This window comes from Procambarus clarkii, chromosome 27 (assembly GCF_040958095.1).
Source record: "Procambarus clarkii isolate CNS0578487 chromosome 27, FALCON_Pclarkii_2.0, whole genome shotgun sequence".
In the NCBI taxonomy this organism is placed as follows: domain Eukaryota; kingdom Metazoa; phylum Arthropoda; class Malacostraca; order Decapoda; family Cambaridae; genus Procambarus; species Procambarus clarkii.
This window is the reverse complement of record NC_091176.1, coordinates 4,129,257-4,154,090: the sequence shown is the minus strand read 5'-3', so window position 1 is coordinate 4,154,090 and position 24,834 is coordinate 4,129,257. Positions and strand designations below refer to the sequence as shown.

Genomic DNA, 24,834 nt, shown 5'->3' with positions numbered 1-24,834 from the left:
AGAAAGTTGTGTACACTGAATCTGTCAGGGAAGATGACGGCCCACCTCTGCATCACCACATACAAGAGCCCCAAGAACCAGGTGCTCAAACTTGAGGTACGTGTCAGATCGTGCAGGTCCTAGGTATCATGCCCAGTCCTCAACCCTGGCCTAGGGGTTTACAGGTCTATCGCCTGACCTAGTGGGTTACAGGTCTATCGCCTGGCCTAGGGGGTTACAGGTCTATCGCCTGGTCTAGAGGGTTACAGGTCTATCGCCTGGTCTAGAGGGTTACAGGTCTATCGCCTGGTCTAGGGGGTTACAGGTCTATTGCCTGGCCTAGGGGGTTACGGGTCTATCGCCTGGCCTAGGGGGTTACAGGTCTATCGCCTGACCTAGGGTTACAGGTCTATCGCCTGGCCTAGGGGGTTACAGGTCTATCGACTGGCCTAGTGGGTTACAGGTATGTCGCTCGTCTAGGGGGTTACAGGTCTATCGCCTGGTCTAGGTTAAGAAGTATATCAACTGGCAACATATTCCATGGAATATGAACGGAATTCATAACGATTCATGGACACCAAGTCGTCAGTGTTACAGATCAATTTATGTACCCACAACAGAGAGGTATTATTGACTGAGGCTATACCTGCGAGCTAGGCAGCTGTTGTGGGCAGCATTCTGAGGAAATCATTAGTGTAATGTTATTGTTTACAGTGCGTACTTCAGACTGTTCTCCAAAGGAATTGTTTTATTAAAGCTACATAACGTGATCTAGTTAGTGTATATAAGGATAGATGTCATCTATCTACAGATAGATGTCATCTATCTATCTACATAGATGTCATCTATGTGCTACATAGGTGACTATGTAGCATAGTCGTTGGTTCACAACTAAAGGGTTCCGGGTTCAATTCCCCCAACTGGAGAGCAGTTTGGGCACATTTGCTTTCACCAGATACGTCTCTTCACCTGAAAATAAATAGGTTCTTGTGAGTTAGGTAACTGTCCTACTTGTTTAATTGTGCTTCCGGGGGTTGAGCTTCGGCTCTTTGATCCCGCCTTTCAACTGTAGATCATCTGGTGTACAGGTTCTGGTGTGGGCTTCCTCATTGGTCGGCTTATCGGGGAGGACCGCGTTAAGTCAATCACGGTCCCCGACGATGGGAGTCAAACAATCATATGGTTATAACAATTAGAAAATGAGTTACATCCCGGGCTGCCTGTTCATAAATGTGTACTTTGGTGTGATATCAACTCCTAGATCTTTCTCTCTGTCCGTTTCATGAAGGACTTCATCTCCTATTCGGTATCCTGTGTCTGGTCTCCTGTTTCCACTGCCTAGTTTCATTACCTTATATTTACTCGGGTTAAACTGTAGTAACCATTTGTTGGACCATTCATTCAGTCTGTCTAGGTCATCTTGTAGCCTCCTACTATCTTCTATCATCCTCTGTTTCAATCCTCCTCATAATTTTTGCATCATCAGCAAACAATGAGAGGGACGATTCTATACCCTCTGGGAGATCATTTACATATATCAGAAATAGTATAGGTCCAAGGACTGAACCCTTCAGGACTCCATTTGTGACGTCTCGCCAATCTGAGACCTCACCCCCTCACAGTGACTCGCTGTCTTCTGTTGCTTAGGTACTCCCTTATCCAATTGCGTACCTTCCTTTTCACTCCTGCTTACATCTCCAACTTTTTCACTAACCTCTTGTGTGGTACTGTATCAAAGGCTTTCTGGCAATCCAAAAATATGCAGTCTGCCCACCCTCTCTCTCTTTCTTGCCTGATTTTTGTTGCCTGGTCGTAGAATTCAATTAATCCTGTGAAACAGGACTTGCCATCCCTGAACCCATGTTGATGCAGTGTTACAAAGTTCCTTCGCTCCAGATGTTCCACTAGCTTTCTTCGCACAATCTTCTCCATCAGCTTGCATGGTATGCAGGTTAGGGACTGGCCTGTAGTTCAGTGCCTCCTGCCTATCCCCTTTCTTGTATATCGGGACTACGTTAGCCGTCTTCCAAATTTTTGCCAGTTCCCCTGTTGCCAGTGATTTGTTGTACACTATGGAGAGTGGGAGGCACAGTGCTTCTGCTCCTTCCTTTAGTATCCAAGGAGAGGTTCTATCTGGGCCTATAGCCTTTGTCACATCCAACACTAGCAAAAGCTTCCTTACATCCCCACTGGTAATCTCAAACTCTTCTTGTGGTTCCTGGTTATCTATTTCCTCTCTTATCTATGGAAAGTCTCCTTGTTCTAATGTGAAGACCTCCTGGAATTTCTTATTCAGTTCCTTGCACACTTTCTTGTCGTTTATAGTGAATCTGTCTGCCCCTATCCTGAATTTCATTACCTGTTCCTTTACTGTTATTTTTCTCCTGATGTGGCTGTGCAGCAATTTAGAGTCTTTGCCTTGCTTGCGATGTCATTTTTACCCTTCTGCCTCTCTTCTCAACCTGACATATTCATTCCTGGCACTCTGGTATCTTTCTCTGCTCTCAAGTGTCCTGTTATTCCTATAGTTTCTCCATGCCCTTTTACTTTTCTGCTTAGCTAGCCTACATCTCTGATTAAACTATGGGTTTCTCATCTTCATTTCATTGTTTTCCTTTTGGACTGGGACAAACTTGTCTACTGCCTCCTTACACTTCTGCGTCATCATGTCTTGGAGCGTCTTTCCTCTGATCTCTGATTCCCATGTTAGTCTGTTAGGAATTTTCTTATCTCCTCATAGTTTCCCTTTCGGAATGCCAGCTTTTTGTTTTCAATTCCCCTCCTCGAGTTCATTAACCCTTCCTCAACCAGATACTCAAACACCAGTACACTGTGGTCGCTCATTCCTACTGGGGTCTCGAAAATGATTTCCCTTATGTAGGAGTTGTTCAGAGTGAAGACTAGGTCAGGTCTCGCTGGTTCATCGTTTCCTCTCACCCTAGTGGGTTCCCTGACATGTTGGCTTAAGAAGTTTCTTGTCGCCACCTCCAATAGTTTGGCTCTCCACGTATCCTTGCCTCCATGCGGTTCTTTATTCTCCCAGTCTATCCTTCTGTGATTGAAGTCCCTCATGATGATCAGATGGGATCTATTTCTACAGGCAGAAGAGGCTGCCCATCAAATTACAGTGTTAACTGCCATGTTGTTGTTGTTGTCATACTCTTGCCTGGGTCTTCTGTCATATGGTGGAGGGTTATATATCACTGCTACTACTATTGTTGATCCTCCCATTGATATGGTGCCTGTTATGTAGTCTCTGAATCCCTTGCAGCCCAGGATAGCCATCTCCTTGAAACTCCATTCTATTCTCATTAGTAGGGCCATTCTGCCACCTCCTCTTCCTTTCCTCTCTTTCCTTATTACAGTGTAGTCCTGGAGGAACACCGCATTTGTTATAATTCCTGAGAGTTTTGTTTCTGTGAGTCTGATTACATCTGGGTTCACTTCTTGTGCTCTTTCTCTTAGCTCACTTGCCTTGCTTGCAATCCCATCTATGTTCGAGTACATCACCCTGAAACCGACTCTCTTCTGTCCTTCGTCAGTTTGTGTTGATTCCCCTGAAGCAGGGAAACAAGGATGGTCCGAGATGGGAGGGCATAGGAAGGGGGACCTGGGGGATCTGGTGTGTGCGGGGGCTGGGAGGGTCTGTTACGGGGAGGGTGGTGGAGGAGGGAGGGCTTGGAGGGGGGAGAAGAGAGGGCATGGGGAGAGGGGGGAGGCTTGGGGGGTGAGAGGGGAGAGGCTTGGGTAGGTTTGTGAGAGAGGGAGGCTTGGGGGGTGAGAGGGGAGAGGCTTGGGAGGGTTTGTGAGAGAGGGAGGCTTGGGGGGAGTGTGGGAGAAGCAGAGGCTTGGGGGGGGGGGATGGGAGGAGGGAGGGCTTGGGAGGGATGGGGAGAATGGGGGCTTGGACAGGAAGAAGAGGAGGGAAAGCTTGGGGAGGGTGAGGGGGAAAGAAGGGCTGAGGGGGGGGGGGAGAATGGAGGGTTTGAGGGCGGGGGAGAAGGAAGGAAGGAAGGGCTTGAGGGTAGGGAAAAATGGAGGTCCTGGGGAAGGATAGGGAATGAGGGGTGAGGGTGCCCTAGGTGGGCACCTAGAGGGGGGGGCTGGCAGGGATTGGGGCAGGTAGGACGTCTATTGGGTTTACGATAGCTGTGGTACTTCTCCCATTGTGGCTGTTGAACTTCTTGTGGAGGGTTCCCTCACTTCTCTCTGGTGTTGTAGGGTTCGGGGTTGTGGTTCCCTGATTCCTTTTTCTCTCCCTGCACTCCCTCCTCGCAGCTGCTGCCCTCATTCTCTCGTCCCTTGTCATATCCTTCTGCAGGAATACTTTTTTGAACTTCGGTACGAGTGTGTGTGTGTGTGTGTGTGTATTCACCTAGTTGTGCTTGTGGGGGTTGAGCTCTGCTTTTTCGGCCCGCCTCTCAACTGTCAATCAATCAATAAACTGATACTAGTTAGTAACTAATTTTTTTCACACACACACACACACACACACACACACACACACACACACACACACACACACACACACACACACACACACACACACACACTCCAGGAAGCAGCCCGTAGCAGCTGTCTAACTCCCAGGTACCTATTTACTGGTAGGTAATAGGGACATCAGGTTGAAGGAAACTCTGCCCACTTGTTTTTCTGCTGGCTGCTGGGATCGAACCCTGGTCCCTAGGTCCACGCGTCTAGAGCGCTGTCCACTCAGCCAGCCAGTCCCCCCGTGTGTGTGTGTGTGTGTGTGTATTCACCTAGTTGTGCTTGTGGGGGTCGAGCTCTGATCTTTCGGCCTGCCTCTCAACTGTCAATCAACTGTTTCTACTACTACTGTTTCCCCCCCCCCCACACATACACACACCACTCACACACACACACACCCCAGGAAGCAATCCGTGACAGCTGACTAACTTCCAGGTACCTATTTACTGCTAGGTAACAGGGGCATAGGGTGAAAGAAACTCTGCCCATCGTTTCTCGCCGGCGCCCGGGATCGAAGCTGAGACCGCAGTATCACGTGACCTGCGTGCTGTCCGCTCGGCCACCGGCTCCCACCGGTGTATGTGTGTGTGTGTGTGTGTGTGTGTGTGTGTGTGTGTGTGTGTGTGTGTGTGTGTACTCACGTAGTTGTGTTTGTGGGGGTTGAGGTCTGGCTCTTTGGTCCCGCCTCTCAACCGTCAATCAACTGGTGTACAGATTCCTGAGCCTATTGGGCTCTATCATATCTACATTTGAAACTGTGCATGGAGTCAGCCTCCACCACCTCACTACTTAATGCATTCCATTTGTTAACTACTCTGACATTGAAAAAATTCTTTCTAATGTCTCTGTGGCTCATCTGGGTACTAAGTTTCCACCTGTGTCCTCATGTTCGTGTCCCACCGGTGCTGAAGAGTTCGTCTTTGTCCACCCTGTCAATTCCCCTGAGAATTTTGTAGGTGGTTATCATGTCTACCCTTACTCTTCTGTTTTCCAGGGATATGAGGTTCAGCTCCCTTAGCCTTTCCTCGTAGCTCATACCTCTCAGTTCCGGGACGAGCCTGGTGGCATACCTCTGAATCTTCTCTAACTTTGTCTTGTGTTTAACTAGGTATGGACGCCAAGCTGGGGCTGCATATTCCAGGATTGGTCTGACAGAAGTGGCCTACAGGGTCCTAAACGATTCCTCACACAAGTTTCTAAAGGCAGTTCTTATGTTGGCCAACCTAGCATATGCCGCTGATGATATCCTTTTGATATGGTCCTCTGGGGACAAGTTCGGTGTGATATCAATCCCCAGATCTTTCTCTCTATTTGACTCTTGTAGGATTTCCCCTCCCAGATGATACCTTGTGTTCAGCCTTCTGCTCCCTTCGCCTAATTTCATTACTTTCCACTTTCCTGAGTTGAACTTTAGTAGCCATATTTTAGACCATTCCTCCAGTTTGTCCAGGTCGTCCTGTAGTCTCTGTGTATCGTCATGTCTTGATTCTTCTCATAATTTTTACATCATCAGCAAGCATTGAGAGGAATGAATCTATACCCTCTCGAAGATCGTTTACATATATTAGAAACAGGATGGGTCCAAGTACAGAGCCCTGTGGGACTCCACTAGTGACATCTCGCCACTCTGATGCCTCCCCCCCCCCCCCACAGTTACTCGCTGTTTCCTGTTGCTTAGATATTTCCTTATCCAGTGGAGCCCCTTACCTTTACTCCTGCCTGTTGCTCCAACTTTTGTAACAGCCTTTTATGGGGTACTGTGTCAAAGGCTTCCTGACAGTCCAAGAAAAGGGATTTTTGGAAAATTCACCCTCCTCTTTCTTGCCAAATTTTTGTTGCTTGGTCATAGAATACTATTAAACCTGTGAGGCACGATTTACCATCTCTGAACCCATGTTGGTGGTGTGTCACAAAACCAAACCATCATCAGAGAAATCTTAACAAGCAACACAGAAATCATCAATAAATTCAGCGATAGCAGGAGACTCGACATCAGCAAAGCACTACACATCAAAAAATCAACACCAGCAATCAACAGCCAATTAATGTATAACTATATTCTACCCACTTCCAAACCCCGAACCAACATAGAAGCTGCAAGAGAAAGTATGGGCCAATTGGCCTTCTGTAGTTACTTCCATTCTTATGTTTTCATACCCAATTTATACCCATTGATTCGTGTTCCGTCACTTCACTCAAAACTTTTGTGTCATATCACCTCACCCAAAACAAATAAAAGCATGATGTATGTTATGTGTAAACCAAGTGTTTGAAAATGTAAGAAGCCTTACGAAACAATTTTAGGTGTCAGACCAAAAATAAAAATGTAAAAATTGAATTCTGGAGAGTTAATTTTTCAATTACCCTCGACAGTGAAGAAAAACGTAAGAAATATTGAGAAGATTCGTGGTAGAATTATTAATCTTACCCTTTCGTTCATATTCAACAACATATGTTTACAAGAAAGACTGCTACCAAAATATACTATATATATATATATATATATATATATATATATATATATATATATATATATATATATATATATATATATATATGTCGTACCTAGTAGCCAGAACTCACTTTTTGGCCTATTATGCATGGCCCGATTTGCCTAATAAGCCAAGTTTTCCTGAATTAATATATTTTTTCTCATTTTTTTCTTATGAAATGATAAAGCTACCCATTTCATTATGTATGAGGTCAATTTTTTTTTATTGGAGTTAAAATTAACGTAGATATATGACCGAACCTAACCAACCCTACCTAACCTAACCTAACCTATCTTTATAGGTTAGGTTGGGTTAGGTAGCCAAAAATGCTAGGTTAGGTAGGTTAGGTAGTCGAAAAAACATTAATTCATGAAAACTTGGCTTATTAGGCAAATCGGGCCTTGCATAGTAGGCTGAGAAGTGCGTTCTGGCTACTAGGTACGACATATATATATATATATATATATATGTATATATATGTATAATAAAAAAGGAAGGGGGTGGTAGGAGAAAAGCACACAGAAACTGTATTGGAGGGGATCTAAACATTCCCTCTAATGCGTTATGCGTGGTTTCCTCCGAGGCTATGGGTCCCCCTTCTTCCAGCTAGAGGTGGTACTCCCTTCCATTTAAAAAAAAAAAATATATATATATATATATATATATATATATATATATATATATATATATATAATGTCATTATTGTGTTATATCAGTGAAATTAGTATATGGAGTCGTGGGTTATGTTGTGCTCTTCTTCCTCAGATGTGAATCAGTGTTTACCATGTCCTTACACTCGACTTGTTCGTTATTATGAACGCATAATGGCAGAATTTGCTCCTATTCATTGTTATATTATAGTTAAATATATTATTGTTTTAACATTTTTATATTTTGCGTAATTTTATATAATTTTTCCGTGCATAATCTAATACAGAATTAATAAGATACGCAATAAGAACTTGTACGTTTATAAAAGTGGATAATAAAAATAAAATGCTACATGAAATGCTAATTTACTGAACAGACATAAATTAAAGTATTTATACCCAAGGTCTGTTAATCAGAAACTTACAATATAGACTGTGGTGTAGAAACAGAAGTATATACTGAAGATAAAAGATATACACTGGAAATAGAATTGCTGCCAGCAAGAAGAGCTCTCAGCCGCCACAGAAGCCCTAGTAGAGAGAGGGAGCCGGTGAAGTGTATATAGCCGGCGCGGGGAGGCGAAGACTTGCCAGCCGGCGCGGGGAGGCGAAGACTAGCCAGCCGGCGCGGGGAGGCGAAGACTAGCCAGCCTGGCGCCCACAGCTCAGTCCCCCTGTGGCGGTGGACCCCGACCCCAGCACACCCTCAATATCCCATCACCAATGGCTATCAGTCTTCACGTCAACGATTTCAGTTTTGAAAATCGGACCCCGACTTTACATGTAAGTAATATGAGATTATTTTCTTGGTATTTGGAAGATTCTGCCATTGTTGACATACGTGTGTGGGTGTAGGTGGATTTTGGCGCTGTTAGGACGTTTGTTTATGTCTGTTGATGGCACTGTGTTTACTAGTTGTGTTTTTAGTTGTGTTTTTACGGGGGTTGAGCTTTGCTCTTTCGGCCCGCCTCTCAACTGTCAATCAACTGTTTACTGTTTTTTTTTTTTTTTTTTTTTTTTTTTTTTTTCTCCACACCACACACACACACCCCAGGAAGCAGCCCGTGACAGCTGACTAACTCTCAGGTACCTATTTACTGCTAGGTAACAGGGGCATTCAGGGTGAAAGAAACTTTGCCCATTTGTTTCTGCCTGGTGCGGGAATCGAACCTGCGCCACAGAATTACGAATCCTGCGCGCTATCCACCAGGCTACGAGGCCCCTGTTTGTGTCTAGCACTGTTAGGGGTGATTGTGTAAGCCTGTTGGTGGATTCTGCCACTGTTAGGATGATTGTGTGAGCCAATTGGTGGATTCTGCCACTGTTAGGGGTGATTGTGTGAGCCAATTGGTGGATTCTGCCACTGTTAGGGGTGATTGTGTGAGTCTATTGGTGCAATTAGCGACGGTTAAAGGAAATTTAGCAAAGTTTTCTCAATCGCATTTTCTCTTGATATGTTGCTTCTTAATGTGGGTTGTACAGTAAGGAAAAACTTGTGGTCGCAAGTCCCCCCAGAGTATATCGAGGTCCCCCAGAGTATATCGAGGTCCCCCAGAGTATATCGAGGTCCCCCAGAGTATATCGAGGTCCCCCAGAGTATATCGAGGTCCCCCAGAGTATATCGAGGTCCCCCAGAGTATATCGAGGTCACCCCAGAGTATATCGAGGTCCCCCAGAGTATATCGAGGTCCCCCAGAGTATATCGAGGTCCCCCCCAGAGTATATCGAGGTCCCCCCAGAGTATATCGAGGTCCCCCAGAGTATATCGAGGTCCCCCAGAGTATATCGAGGTCCCCCCCAGAGTATATCGAGGTCCCCCCCAGAGTATATCGAGGTCCCCCCAGAGTATATCGAGGTCCCCCCAGAGTATATCGAGGTCCCCCAGAGTATATCGAGGTCCCCCCAGAGTATATCGAGGTCCCCCAGAGTATATCGAGGTCCCCCAGAGTATATCGAGGTCCCCCAGAGTATATCGAGGTCCCCCAGAGTATATCGAGGTCCCCCAGAGTATATCGAGGTCCCCCAGAGTATATCGAGGTCCCCCCCAGAGTATATCGAGGTCCCCCCAGAGTATATCGAGGTCCCCCCAGAGTATATCGAGGTCCCCCAGAGTATATCGAGGTCCCCCCCAGAGTATATCGAGGTCCCCCCAGAGTATATCGAGGTCCCCCCAGAGTATATCGAGGTCCCCCCAGAGTATATCGAGGTCCCCCAGAGTATATCGAGGTCCCCCAGAGTATATCGAGGTCCCCCAGAGTATATCGAGGTCCCCCAGAGTATATCGAGGTCACCCCAGAGTATATCGAGGTCCCCCCAGAGTATATCGAGGTCCCCCCAGAGTATATCGAGGTCCCCCCAGAGTATATCGAGGTCCCCCCAGAGTATATCGAGGTCACCCCAGAGTATATCGAGGTCCCCCCAGAGTATATCGAGGTCCCCCCAGAGTATATCGAGGTCCCCCCAGAGTATATCGAGGTCCCCCAGAGTATATCGAGGTCCCCCAGAGTATATCGAGGTCCCCCAGAGTATATCGAGGTCCCCCAGAGTATATCGAGGTCACCCCAGAGTATATCGAGGTCCCCCCAGAGTATATCGAGGTCCCCCCAGAGTATATCGAGGTCCCCCCAGAGTATATCGAGGTCCCCCCAGAGTATATCGAGGTCACCCCAGAGTATATCGAGGTCACCCCAGAGTATATCGAGGTCACCCCAGAGTATATCGAGGTCACCCCAGAGTATATCGAGGTCCCCCCAAGAGTATATCGAGGTCCCCCCAAGAGTATATCGAGGTCCCCCCAAGAGTATATCGAGGTCCCCCCAAGAGTATATCGAGGTCCCCCCAAGAGTATATCGAGGTCCCCCCAAGAGTATATCGAGGTCCCCCCAAGAGTATATCGAGGTCCCCCCAAGAGTATATCGAGGTCCCCCCAAGAGTATATCGAGGTCCCCCCAAGAGTATATCGAGGTCCCCCCAAGAGTATATCGAGGTCCCCCCCAGAGTATATCGAGGTCCCCCCCAGAGTATATCGAGGTCCCCCCCAGAGTATATCGAGGTCCCCCCCAGAGTATATCGAGGTCCCCCCCAGAGTATATCGAGGTCCCCCCCAGAGTATATCGAGGTCCCCCCCATGAGTATATCGAGGTCCCCCCCATGAGTATATCGAGGTCCCCCCCATGAGTATATCGAGGTCCCCCCCATGAGTATATCGAGGTCCCCCCCATGAGTATATCGAGGTCCCCCCCATGAGTATATCGAGGTCCCCCCCATGAGTATATCGAGGTCCCCATGAGTATATCGAGGTCCCCCAGAGTATATCGAGGTCCCCCAGAGTATATCGAGGTCCCCTCAAAGTATATCGAGGTCCCCCAGAGTATATCGAAGTCCCCCAGAGTATATCGAAGTCCCCCAGAGTATATCGAAGTCCCCCAGAGTATATCGAAGTCCCCCAGAGTCGACCTGCTGCCTGTCCCCCAGGGTGGAATCCCATAAGTTAATTGACTAACAGATACACATTTACTACTAGGTGAACAGAGGCATTGGGTGATAGGAAACATGCCCAGCCATTTCTGTCCCAGGATCCCCGATTGTGTGTCCAGGAATGTGTCCCCGTGGCGTAGTGGTAAAGCACTCGCCTGGCGCTTTGTGAGCACAGGGGTCCCTCGGGCCCCTAAGGGGTCCCCCGGGCCTCTCAGGGGGCTACACAGGGGTCCCCCGGGCTCCTCAGTGGTCCCCAAGGGTCCTCAGGGGGCTACACAGGGGTCCCCCGGGCTCCTCAGTGGTCCCCAAGGGTCCTCAGGGGGCTCCTCAGTGGTCCCCAAGGGTCCTCAGGGGGCTACACAGGGGTCCCCCGGGCTCCTCAGTGGTCCCCAAGGGTCTTCAGGGGGCTACACAGGGGTCCCCCGGGCTCCTCAGCGGTCCCCAAGGGTCCTCAGGGGGCTCCTCAGTGGTCCCCAAGGGTCCTCAGGGGGCTACACAGGGGTCCCCCGGGCTCCTCAGTGGTCCCCAAGGGTCCTCAGGGGGCTACACAGGGGTCCCCCGGGCTCCTCAGCGGTCCCCAAGGGTCCTCAGGGGGCTCCTCAGTGGTCCCCAAGGGTCCTCAGGGGGCTACACAGGGGTCCCCCGGGCTCCTCAGGGGGCTTCACAGGGGTCCCCCGGGCTCCTCAGCGGTCCCCAAGGGTCCACAGGGGGCTACACAGGGGTCCCCGGGCTCCTCAGCGGTCCCCAAGGGTCCACAGGGGGCTACACAGGGGTCCCCCGGGCAGCTGCATCTCAACCAGCTGTAGTTTAGGGTCCCTCAAGGCTGTGAAGCAGCGGCCCATGCTGCACGAGCCTGCATTACTTCTCTTACTGAAGACCAGGCAGTAGTAAAATTAGATTTCAGAAACGCTTTCAACTCGGTCAGTCAAGGTCAAGGGAAGTAGTCCTCACCGCAGGCCAGGAACATTGCCCAAGTATTCTCCCCTTTGTATTGTAGCGAGTACATTTATGTAAATAATATACTCGCTCCAAAATCTCAATAGCTTAATGAGACTATCATAAACTCTCAGTCACTAATGACAAAACTCGTACCTCGTCCCTAATTACAGTTAACATTCCTTCCAATCTATTGGAGAGCGATGAGGTGAGGTGTGGTCCGATTACAGTAGCAATCGAGATGGGAGTAATCACTCGACCATTTGGTCACCATTTGGTCCGGAAGACATCTCCCGTCACGCAGGGTGCAGTTCGCGCCTCCACAGATCTCCAGTATCATCTCTTGATACTGGTAATGGCTCAAAAGGGCCACCACTTACGGGCTATTCATGCCCGTTCCACCTCTTGGGTGGTTTAATCTTCATCATTCATCAATCAGTAATCACACACACACACACTTCATATCCAGATTTCTCAGTGCATTCATCTTACTTATCGTTACACAGTTTAGTGCAGTGCGAACATGTCCCCCCAAGAAATGACTCTCCTGACCATCTTTCTGAAATTATTAAGCTCAGGACACAGTAATCTCGTGGCAAGAGTAAGGAAAATTGTTAAAGATGACAGGAACAATGAACCAGATGATAATCCCACTCACAATGAGCCACCTCGGCAAATTGTAGGAAACGGAAAGACGACTAAACGAAAAAGAACCGAAGAAATCAATTTAGGTGCCAGCCAGAACCCAAGAGCAGCCCCTAAACCAATGCCAAGGACCCTCTTCAAAATAAAAAAGCCAGTAGATGGGCCCACTTATGCCTACATTGCCGCACTGATAAAAGATCACCCAAGATCAGATGTCAGAACCAAACCTGACCTTAGAGGCAGATATAGTATATTTACAGCTAACCCAGATATAATTGCCAACCTCAGGAATACGGGCAAAACTTAGTTGAACTAAAACCAAAAGAAAAAGTCACCAACATGATAGTGTAACATTTCCCGGTTGAAATCAATGCAAACAGGCTCTTAGAATGCCCCAATATCATAACAGTGCAAAGGTGCAAGCACGACAATGTAGAAACAAGACAGGTACTTGTATCAATAAAAGCACTCTGAATGTAGGGATTTATGGGCAATTCAGTCTAAGGCTATACAATCCAGAGCCCATGTGCTGTTACAGTTGTCAGTGCTTCGGCCACCATAAAGATGGCGCAGAGGTCCAGAACGACGTGGAGTATGCAGCGAACTACACAACACTGACATATGCAAAAATCTGCATAAAGAAGGCAAACAAACAACGCAAAATGTTCAAACTGCGGGGATACACATCACGCCTGGAACAAACAATGTCCAGAAAGGTTAAAAAAGAATACAAGCCTTCAGATCTACCCAGCAACCCGAATCTACAACTCCAAGACCACAATCTACCAGATCCTCAGTTAAAAGAAAGTGGAACACTTCATGGCAAGTCCGAATAAATAAAAATAAAAATCAGCAACAGACTAAAGCACCACTTCCTTCCAGTCCTACAAGAACAGTACCTCGAATAACTGGAGAATACAAAGCACTACTCCACAAAGCAACAACAGCCGAACAGATCAGGGCAGCAAAATGAATACACCTGCTCTTGTCTCCAAGATATTACAAGCACGAATCCCTACATCACCAAATGCCCCAGTAGCTGGATAGTGCAAAGACACCACGACCCAACCAAGAGTCTTCTTACCTACCAAGACAAAAGAAAGGGAGCCAAAGGCATATCAAGTGACTACTGTTCCAATAGTTAGTGCCTCCCTGACAGAGACCTTCAGCAAGATGCTTGATAAAGCATTCCAAGAGACTGGAACAGACCAACCCTCAGTCAAGGAAGGAAATGTTAACAAAGTTAAAAAACAAAACTATCTACTGAACTTATTAGACGCACTTCTACAAGCCCTACCTGAAAAGCTTGACGAAGTGGAAGTCGAAGAAGGTGACGAAATTGAATTGTTTCAGCAGCCAATGGCAGTCTCCACTCCAGCCAAGAAGATACAAGCCGTCGGGAAAATCAGCACATTAGAAACCACCATGGACTCAACTCTAACAGAATAATGGACAATCTCAAGATTATACAATGAAATATCCAAGGATTATAAGCACAAACACTCAGAGCAGTGCTTCTCAAGGACAACATTGATATTGTTTTACTTCAAGGAAACATTTACCAGGACTGAAAGAAGTAACAATATCTCAGGGTATCAAGCTTTCCACTGCCCAATTGCACAAGGTGGCACCAGAGGCATTTCAATACTAGTAAGAAATCATATCAATGCCACGACAATCACAGACCTGCCCAACTGTGGTGAGAACGTTGAAATTATGGGAGTTAAGCTCACTATGAGGAACTCAACGCTGTCCATCTTCAATCTATACAGGAGCCATAGAGAACACGATATTGATCTCTCTGCAATCTTTGATATAGCAGTCACCACACCTACTATCATCTCTGGTGACTTCAACGCTCATAGTGAATTACTTCTTGATTCGCCAAGAACCGACGCCAACGGAAGATATACTGAACACCTTTTGGATGAAGTGCCTGAAGTTAGTCTGCTTAATTCGAGGGAACCAACCCACACTGGTGGAGGAAAGCTGGATCTCACGTTTGTTTCCACCAGTATTGATGAGTTGTGTCATTGGTCAGTGGATCATGTTCTGACTAGTGACCACTTTGCTACAAGAACAGTTATTAATATAGCACTACCTCCTAGACCTCCAGCTCCCGAGCCCGGATGGGACTTTATCAAAGCATATTGGACGAAGTTTCAGGAAGCTCTCGAAACTTGGCACCAAAACTACACCTCGCCATGACAACACCGAAGAAATGGAAAAAATAGTAAATGCAATACATAGAGCAGCAAGTCACGCCATCCCCAAGAGGAAAACATTTACCCAACAACTTGAGGACCATTGGTGTTACTGTGATAGGATCAAAGAACTACATAACAGGCTAAATTGTGCACGAAAGAATTTCAGAAGAGATAGAACCGAAGCTAATCTAGGACTTCTTAGAGCTGTCCGAGATCATGTGCATAAAAAAACAGCAAAAATCAGTGAAGAAAAGTGGCTCGAGTGGTGTGCCAAGCTAAGTCAGCATACATCCTTGGGCGACATCTGGAGGCAGATCAACAAGGTCAAAGAAAAATCGCCTCCTGCTTTGCCCCATCATGTTCATCCAGAGCAAGAAGCAGAAAGATTAGCAAATCTATTTGCTTCAAGAGCCAGTTCCACTCAACTTCCTCAAGCAACTCTGACTCACCAACAATGACTTCAAGCAGCAAGATGGAAAAAATAGATGATGCTTTAGCCTTACCTGACGAATTAGACCAACCTTTCAATCTAAAAGAACTCAGAAGAGCTACAAAGAAAACTAAAAACACAGTTCCAGGTGAGGACAAAATCATTTACAACATGCTGACCAAGCTAGGAGAAAAGGGTGAAGAAGCCTTCTTGAATCTCATCAACAGAGTATGTGTGACAAGAACTCGACCACTCTCTTGGAATAGTGAAATTATAGTTCCCATTCCAAAACTCAGAGAGCCAGGAAATCCAAGACCCATTTCATTAACAAGCTGTCTGGCCAAAACTGCGGAAAGAATGGCTCTTAATCGAACTGACTGGAAAGTCAATCTACTACACCAAAATATGTTTGCTTACAGAAAATGTGTTGGAACCACAGAATGTCTTACCTCCCTCCTGGATCAAATCAATGACAAGCTAGGAATCCTTATTTTTCTAGACCTAGAAAAAGCCTTCGACCTAGCCAGTGCTCCGGCTACACTGTGCTGCCCGGTAGATAAGGAAATCAAAGGACACACTCTTGCCTTTGCCAAAGGAAGCCTGCTTAACCAAGAAGCTAAAGTCAAATTCCAAGGAAACACATCTTCCTTAAAAAGGCTGGAAAATGGGACTCTGCAGGAAGGCTCCTTCCTCTTAGGAAGGAGCCTTAGCTATGCAGACGACTTTGGGGTCATCGTCAGTGGTAAAGGTGCCAGGAACCATGCACAAAAATGCCTAAACATCATCACCAGGGAAGCGGAATGCATAGCAGTGAAAATAAACAGCAATAAAACCAAAGCAATGACCATTAAAAGGAGAGCTGAAGACATCAGACTCGCAATATATGGACACAAAATTGAGTGGGTTACCTCTTTTCAATACCTTGGAGTCATAATAGACAGCCAGTTGAAATTTACTCAGGAAATTTTATATCTTTGGCAACGTTGTAAAATCAGAACCTCAGCTTTGCGCTCTCTGGCAAGTCTTAGAGCTAGTGCATCTCTACCAGTACTTAAAATGTACTATGTTTAAGCAGTTAGGTCACTCATTGACTATGCTGCTCCTGCTCTTACATCCCTCAGAGACAACCAATGGGAGAAACTCGAAGTGTAACAAAATGATGCCCTCAGAACAATGCTGGGAGCACCTATATGGACGCGTCGAGAGAATCTAAGAATGGAAACCAACTTACCAGCCTTAGAAAACAGGATCAAACAAAGAATAGCCACCATAACAGCAAAATTTGTTGGAACCACCGCCAGACTGCCAAAGACAGCATACACAGATTGCTTCACGGAACCCTCCCTCTAGAAGAAATATAGAACAAGTGCATGGACGGATAATCTGGTCCAAGATTTCCTGGAGAAAATGAACTTGAAATGGACCATATAAAACAAAGAAGATAGACCATATCAACACTTTCGGCAGCCTCCTTCATGGGAAGAATCGAGTCTAAAGATAATCATTCAAGGATTACCAGTTAAAAAATCAGCATGTGACTCGCAGAGGCTCAAAGCAGTCATAGAACAACAAATGAAAACCATCTCAAGACCTACAACCACTCACATCTTCACAGATGAATTAGTTGATCAAGAAAGAGGTTCTGCTGGGGCAGCAGTTTACACTACCAACCATGAAGCTTACTGGAGCATGAATAGTGGGTGCTCAACATTTCAAACAGAATTATATGCCCTGGAGGAGGCCATACAATTAAAAATAATTTACATGTTATCATTCATACCGACTCTAAATCTTCACTCCAGGCATTGTTATCCAGCCAGCGCAGAGATAATATACAACTCATCACAGAAATCCTACATTATAGGAAAAGAAGCCCACAATCTAGGGCTGTCAATCACCCTAAATTGGATACAAGTCATATTGGTATAGATGATAATGAAAAGGCAGACTCACTAGTAAAAACTGCCACTGTTCTACCTGTTGTACAAGTTAAAATACATCCAAGTTTTTCACAGATTAAGGACCAATCAAGAAGAAAATACTCACAACACTCAAAAGTCGCTACTTAACCAAAGTAGTAGTAGGAAGGTCCACTAAGATGTGATATGAACAAGCCACAGGCTTTTTCAAGCCTGGCAAAAAGATATCTAGAGACATTGCAGTAGCCATACACAGACTCAGACTTGGTTACAAGTGCTGCTGGGAGGTAATAAACCCAATAGTTAAAGAGTGTCATATCTGTGGAACAGAAGCAGAGGCGCCACTATTGCACTACTTACTGGAATGTGAAGCTTCTGAAGCCCTGCGCATCAAACTCAACATTAATCCAACGACAGCAGCTGCATTAGATGCACATTCCACCGCGACTACAATGATTAGAATAGCAGTTGAAAAATGGAACACACTAGTAAACATTCTGCATCGACATCCGCCACCAAGATAATGTTATTAAAACAAGACTAAAACCAGTGCACTAAACAAAAGCGAAAAAACAGGGGAAAAAGAGGAAACCACACCTCCATTTAAATCTTTGACCCAAATATTACAGTAACAAGGTTATTGCAAATAACCGAACTCAATTACGGGTTCACTATAGCCCGTGCTACTTGGACATTCCATTCTGAGTAGCTAAACCTAAAACAACAACAACAACAAGGAGTAATCATCAGTACCAACCCCAAGATACTTTAGCTTCGACACAGAGCAGACAGCAAGACTCCAACCAACTTGAGCCGCCATGCTCTCGTCCCACATTGAGCCGCCATGCTCTCGTCCCACATTGAGCCGCCATGCTCTCGTCCCACATTGAGCCGCCATGCTCTCGTCCCACATCAAGCGTATGTTACAGTGTCAGCAGATTACAGCAGACTCAACGTGCCTATTTGGCAAACAGGAAGTCACCTCAACAGAGGGAATCGAACAGGGAGACTCCTTGTACCCTTCTCATTTTTTCATAGCGGTTCGAGAAATCACAAGCAGACTGACCAGTGAGCTCAACATCTGGTTCCTGGATGATGGCACTCTGGCAGCCACACAAGACTCCCTGCTGGAAGACCTGCAGCTGGTGATGTCACATGGGGAGACCCTGGTTCTCGTTCTTAACCCCTTCCAAGTGCGAAATTATTACATCCAGTGAGTCGACGACCGGGCCGCGGGGACGCTAAGCCCTGGAAGCACCTCAAGGTAAGGAGGTAGTCATTAATGCAGTGAAATAAGTTTTTACCAGAAGCCTCAGCCATTGAACCCACTAACAGCACACTACTTGGAACACCTCTGGGGCCACAATGTTAGATTATTCGATTGATTGATTGATTAATTGATAAAGATTAAGCCACCCGAAAGGTGGCACGGGCAGAATAGCCTGAAAAAGAATATTCGATTGATTGATTGATGAAGATTAAGCCACCCAAGAGGTGGCACGGGCATGAATAGCCCGTAAGTGGTACAATTTTTTGTTCAGTAATTCTTTTCAGTATTCTGAGGTCGCATTTAATCGTCAAGCTGTTATCGCGGGGGAGGATACTGCTTGACAGTCTTTATGAGGGTGTCCAGCTGCTGGACACCTTTGTTGACCAGGAGAGTGGCTGTGTTGATGGCTTCAAGGTGGCCACTGCAAGATTCAAGGACTCTTAAAGCTCTTCTAATGTCGTTGGTTGCTTCACATTCCAGGAGATAGTGAAGTAATGGCTTTACTGTGACAGTTTGGCAGAAGATGCATTCTCTCTGTCGGGGTTCACCAATCTCCCAGTTGCATCTATAACCTAGACGTAGTCTATATAACCTAACTGCTATTTCCCTGTGGAAAGAATATTCGATGATTGATGAAGATCAAGCCACCCAAAAGGTGGCACGGGCATGAATAGCCCGTAAGTGGTGGCCCTTTTGAGCCATTACCAGTATCAAGAGCTAATACTGGAGATCTGTGGAGGTGCGACTGCACCCTACGTGACGGGAGATGTCTCCCTTGAGCTAGACTAAAAGAATATTCGCTTATTGATTGCTTATATAATCGATCTACATCTCACCATTCTCTAGCAGGTAGGGAAATTTTTTTTAACTTTAATTAGGGAAGAGGTATGAATTCGTAATTAGTGGACCAAGTAGAATTAACAAACCCATCTCATTATCTGCACATAAGCTAATGTGCAGATAAGTGGTCTGACATTGTCACATTCTTAATCACGTGTTTATTTTCGTGATATGTGTTATTCGTAAAGTCAATATTGACTTATTAACTACGTGCATAGGTGATATACTTAACATAATAGATACCCTTAAAAAGATTCATAGAAAACACCGACCTTACCTAACCTTGTTAGTATCTTAAGATAAGCATCTTATTGCTTCGTAATTACAATTATTACTTAACCTATACCTATTATAGGTTAGGTAATAATTGTAATTACGAAGCAATAAGATGCTTATCTTAAGATACTAAGTAGGTTAGGTAAGGTCGGTGTTTTCTATGAAGCTTTTTAAGGGTATCTATTATGTTAAGTATGTCACCTATGCACATATTTAATAAGTCAATATTGACTTATTAAATTTGCGAGATATAAGAAAAAAAATAAAATAAGCTAATGAGAGTTTGGAGCAAGTATATTACTTGCAACAGAATTAAGAACAATAAGCCTAGCGGAATTCATGGTAAAGAAACTAGTGATTATTGACGAGTTTATTTTCTACAATGTTTCGTTCCGCTCTGGAACATCTTCAGGTAAGGAATGAATGCACAAAGATTGATAAAGATTAAGCCACTCAAAAGGTGGCACGGGCATGAATAGCCCGTAAGTGTGCACAAACTACAAATGTTGTTTTAAATACACATGTGGAAGAAAGAGGTAAAGTTGTGTGTGATGTGAAGGGGTGAAGGTATATAGGTGGAATCAAGCATAAAGCAAAGAAAAGGGGAATAGTATATTACGGGCTATTCATGCCCGTGCCACCTCTTGGGTGGCTTAATCTTTATCAATCAATCATCGGAATAGTATGCCAATGGAACAGCGTGCTAGTGCAGGCGATGAGTCACAATAACGTGGCTGAAGTATGTTGACCAGACCACACACTAGAAGTTGAAGGGACGACGACGTTTCGGTCCGTCCTGGACCATTCACAATCGACTTGAGAATGGTCCAGGACGGACCGAAACGTTGTCGTCCCTTCAACTTCTAGTGTGTGGTCTGGTCAACAGCGTGCTAGTGGTTTTACAAGAATGTAAGAACTCTTGTGTATTGAATAAGGCGGTGGGTGGGGGGGGGGGGGAGAATCTCGGTAGAGATGCTGTCGATATCCGGTGCTGTTTGGCGATGAAGGATCAGATGATTTATTCCTAACTCCAGCTTCTAGATGTCCACCAGGTCTGTTATCTTCCCTCAGGATCAGTTGGGCCATCGAACAGCTGTATGCTCGAAGTTGAATTACATGAATGTTGATAACTGGTGTCTGCTCCCATATTACCCTATGGAACCCATAGGAACCCATGGAAGCGCCTACCCGCCGAAGTCATAAATGCCAAAACTCTGCAGAACTTAAGATCCAACCTGAAAAAATCCTCAGGGCAATTTTTTTTTTTTTTAGATATATACAAGAGTTGTTACATTCTTGTACAGCCACTAGTACGCGTAGCGTTTCGGGCAAGTCCTTAATCCTATGGTCCCTGGAATACGATCCCCCGCCGCGAAGAATCGTTTTTTCATCCAAGTACACATTTTACTGTTGCGTTAAACAGAGGCTACAGTTAAGGAATTGCGCCCAGTAAATCCTCCCCGGCCAGGATACGAACCCATGACATAGCGCTCGCGGAACGCCAGGCGAGTGTCTTACCACTACACCACGGAGACTCACAAAAGGGCAATACTAGATATAATTGATAGAATTGTAAACCGTGCAGTGAAAATGCAAGGGGACAAGCCATCAGCTTCCTGTCCTCATAGAGGCCACTAAAGTATTAGTGCCCTCAGGTAAAATCAGGAATGAATAGTCTCAAGCATACGAGACTCCTTTGATCATCATTGCATGCGATTGTTGTGGTGTCTTCACTGTGTCCTGTTGATTCAGGATGGTGTTGTGGTATTGAGAATGATGTTGCTTAATATGTTCTTCTTGCAAATGACGTAAGACGTCTATACTCAGTATATTCGTGCTATGTCCAATATAGCTTACACTTCACAGTGCGCGGTCTCCAGAATGGCATTTGTATCAATATATTAAATTATATTGCCCGTTTCTGCCCGAAACGCTGCGCGTACTAGTGGCTTTACAAGATTGTAATTACTATATTATGTATCCTCACAATCCCAATGTACCTTCTTGTATATATATAAATACAAATAAATAAATAAAAGTGGTTCAAATAGCTTCGGCTATCACTTCCTTATTGTCCGGTCGTGATGGTCAAGCGGATTAAGGCGTCCTGTAGTTACCAGTTGCGTTGCTCCTGGGAGTATGGGTTCGAGTCACTTCTGGGGTGTGAGTTTTCAGTCGCATATAGTCCTGGGGACCATTCAGGCTTGTTCGCATAAATAAATATAATAAATTAGTACACCTTCGTGTGTCAGAGGAGGCAGAGATGTTATTTATCATAATTAGGAAAGATGTATACGAGGCTTGTTGAAATAATTGATAGGACGAATCCTTGCATTTTCACTGCACGGTTTACAATTCTATCAATTATATCTAGTATTGCCCTTTCGTCTTCCTTATTTACCAGAATTTACCCGAGAGCCACTAACACTAGTGGCCTCGACGAGGACAGGAAGCCGGTGGCTTGTCAAAGGTCCCCCCCATTTGCCCTGAGAATCTTTTCCAGTTGGATTTTTAATTTAACAGTTTTGGCATTTACGGCTTCGGCGGATAGGTAGTTCCATGGGTTTATGACTAAAGGTGAAGAAGCATCTACTGTTCGGGGATGGTAATTTCGGACACGAGATGATTCGACGAAGTTCGTTTTCTGTTTGTTAAAACTGTATACAGGATGTTTAGTTATGCTAGGCTGTATTAGCTTAGGTTAAGATGTATTGGGCTCAGTTGGGTTAGGTTAGATTGAGCTAGTTTAGGTTAAGTAAGTTTCAAAATCCTCTGGTGAATCGTCGTGTACGATGAGACTTGTATCCTCCAGTTCTCAGTCCTACATTGTGGATTGTTGAGCTGGAAACTGTTGCTCCTTGTTTGTGTTGTACATAACCTTTTGAAGAGATTGTCCAGATCAATATCCTCCAAATTAAATTGTTCAGTATTTTAAAAGTTTCAATGAGATCCGCCCTGTCATGCCTGGTTTGCAGTGTTGTTAGCCCTGTGGGCCCTCAACCGTTCCTTGTACGAGAGTTGACTTAGCTCCGGGATGATTTTTGTTGCCCATTGTTGCACTTTCTCCAGAGCAACTACTTCCTTCTGAAGATGAGGTCTCCATTCTTGAATAATCCAAATGGAGGATCACCAGAGATTTATACACTTGAATCGCTACTTTCTCTTCCTTAAAGTCAAATGATTATTCCAAGGGTTTGGTTGGCATTTTTTACTGCTGCTCATACCTATTGTGCAACTTTCAGTGAGTGGTGGATTTTGACTCCAAGGTCTTTTTCTTCGTCAATCTTCTGTAATGTAATGTTATTAATTTCATAAGTAATTATCAAAAGAAGGCACCAAGCCGGGGAGGCTATGTAGCACCGTCAAATGTGCGGGATATTCAAAAGGCGCGAAATATCACTAAGGATGCTATGGCGCGTTGTAGTTAGTGCAGCAAATACCTGGCAGCTGTTATTTGCCTTACGCACATTAAATAAAAAAAGGTAAAACAAAGTAAATAAAACTGCTAAAGTCCTTTGTAGTATGATATTTGCAGGAGTAAAGGGCCCTTGACTGTGGGCCCTGGAGAATTTACCCCTCCAGGGCCCTCAGGAGGGGTAAAGGTCAAAGTACGACATAAGCGAGAGTTAGGGTGTTGTAGGGACTGCTCAAAGTAGCGAAGACAATAGCGATCACGCCGATCCTGTAGAGACAGGATGCCAGTTTCAACATACAGGCTGTGGGTAGGTGTTGAACGAAAGACATCAGAGCTGAGGCATAGCCCAGTATGGTGAAGAGCATCAAGACGACGAAGAGTTGAGGAAGAGACAAATGAGTAAGCAGGAAAATCATAATCGAGTTTAGATAGTACGAGAGAGGAATGTAAAGAGAGGAGCGTATGCCTATCAGCTCTCCAGGAAGTATGGAACAAGACCTTAAATAAGTTAAGGGCCTTAGAGCATTCAACGTCGAGGTAAGAGACATGGGGTGACCAAGACAAACGAGTGTCAAAGATTAACCCCAAAAGTTTAGCAGAATCCTAATACAAGAGCAGATTACCATAAAGTGAGAGGGGGAGAACGACCTGCTTCGGAGTAAAGGTGATAGCACAAGTCATAGCTGTAGAGAACTTGAAGCCATGATTGGTGACCCAGGACGACACGGCATCAATCGTAAGTTGAAGCCGCCATTGGAGGAAAGGAAAGACCATTGAGGGCAACCAGGAAAAGAGTAGTGCTCAGAACACTACCCTGGGGCACACCTTCGTATTGCCGAAAAGAGGCAGAGAGAGAGTGGTACCAGGCTGCACTCGAAAGGAACGACGAGAGAGGAAGCTCCAGAGGCAGAGAAAGAAATTACCACTAAGGCCAAAAGAACGCAGTTGGGACAGAATATGGTGTCTCCAGGTAGTGTCCCATACGTCTTTTCCAGGTAAAAAAAAAAAAAAAGCAGCAACCACGGAGGCCTTCACAGCAAAGGCAGTAGAAATATAGACCTCCAAGTTCACGAGGACATCAGTCGTGTTGTGATACTTGCGAAAGCCAAATTGAAAAGGGAAAGAGGAGGTGATAACGATCCAAGAACCGCTCCAGACGGACATTGACCATACATTCAAAGAGTTTGCAGACGCAACTCGCCAGAGCAATGGGGCAGAAGTCTTTAGGAAATGACCCTACAGAACCAGGTTTCCGAATAGGAAGAATAGCCTCAAGCCAGTCCTCAGGGTCTGACGACGATTCCCAGACACGGTTAAAAACATTCAGTAAATACTGAAACATGCATAGAGGGAGATAGTGAAGCATCTCATAATGAACATCATCTGAGCCCGCCGCCGTAGAACCACAGTGGACCAGGGCTGACTGGAGTTCTGAGAGAAATGATCGCTATAGGGAAGCTGAAGATGAGTGCGAAAATCTAAGGGACAAGATTCAAGAAGGGGTTTACGAGTAAGTAAATAAGGAGGAAAATGAGAACCAGAGCTAACAGTCAAAAATTGGGAACCAAGTTCGGTCGTGACCGACATCAGATCCGCCACAACACAACCACGGAGGTGAAGGACTGGCAAGACATCTGGAACAAACTTACTCGCTATCTTGCGGAATTTCTTCCAGATCAGGTGATGATAAATGCCAGAGATAATGGTGGAAACGAAAGACCTCCAACCCTCACGCTTAGCCATATGGATGGCCCTACGAGCCACCGCACTCGCCTTACGAAACAAAATAAAAGAATCGCATGTCCTTTGG

The 24,834-nt window shown here is 45.4% G+C and overlaps 1 protein-coding gene across 1 annotated transcript in view; it reads left to right on the top strand.

Annotated features, from left to right (window-relative positions):
* LOC123762740 (leucine-rich melanocyte differentiation-associated protein) overlaps positions 1 to 24,834 on the top strand; it is a 292,506-nt gene that overhangs the window by 219,689 nt on the left and 47,983 nt on the right. The window contains exon 3 of the mRNA XM_069332276.1: positions 7,897 to 8,392. Coding sequence (XP_069188377.1) covers positions 8,333 to 8,392 — 60 coding nt within the window. The 5' untranslated portion in view covers positions 7,897 to 8,332. The remainder of the gene's footprint in view (positions 1 to 7,896; positions 8,393 to 24,834) is intronic.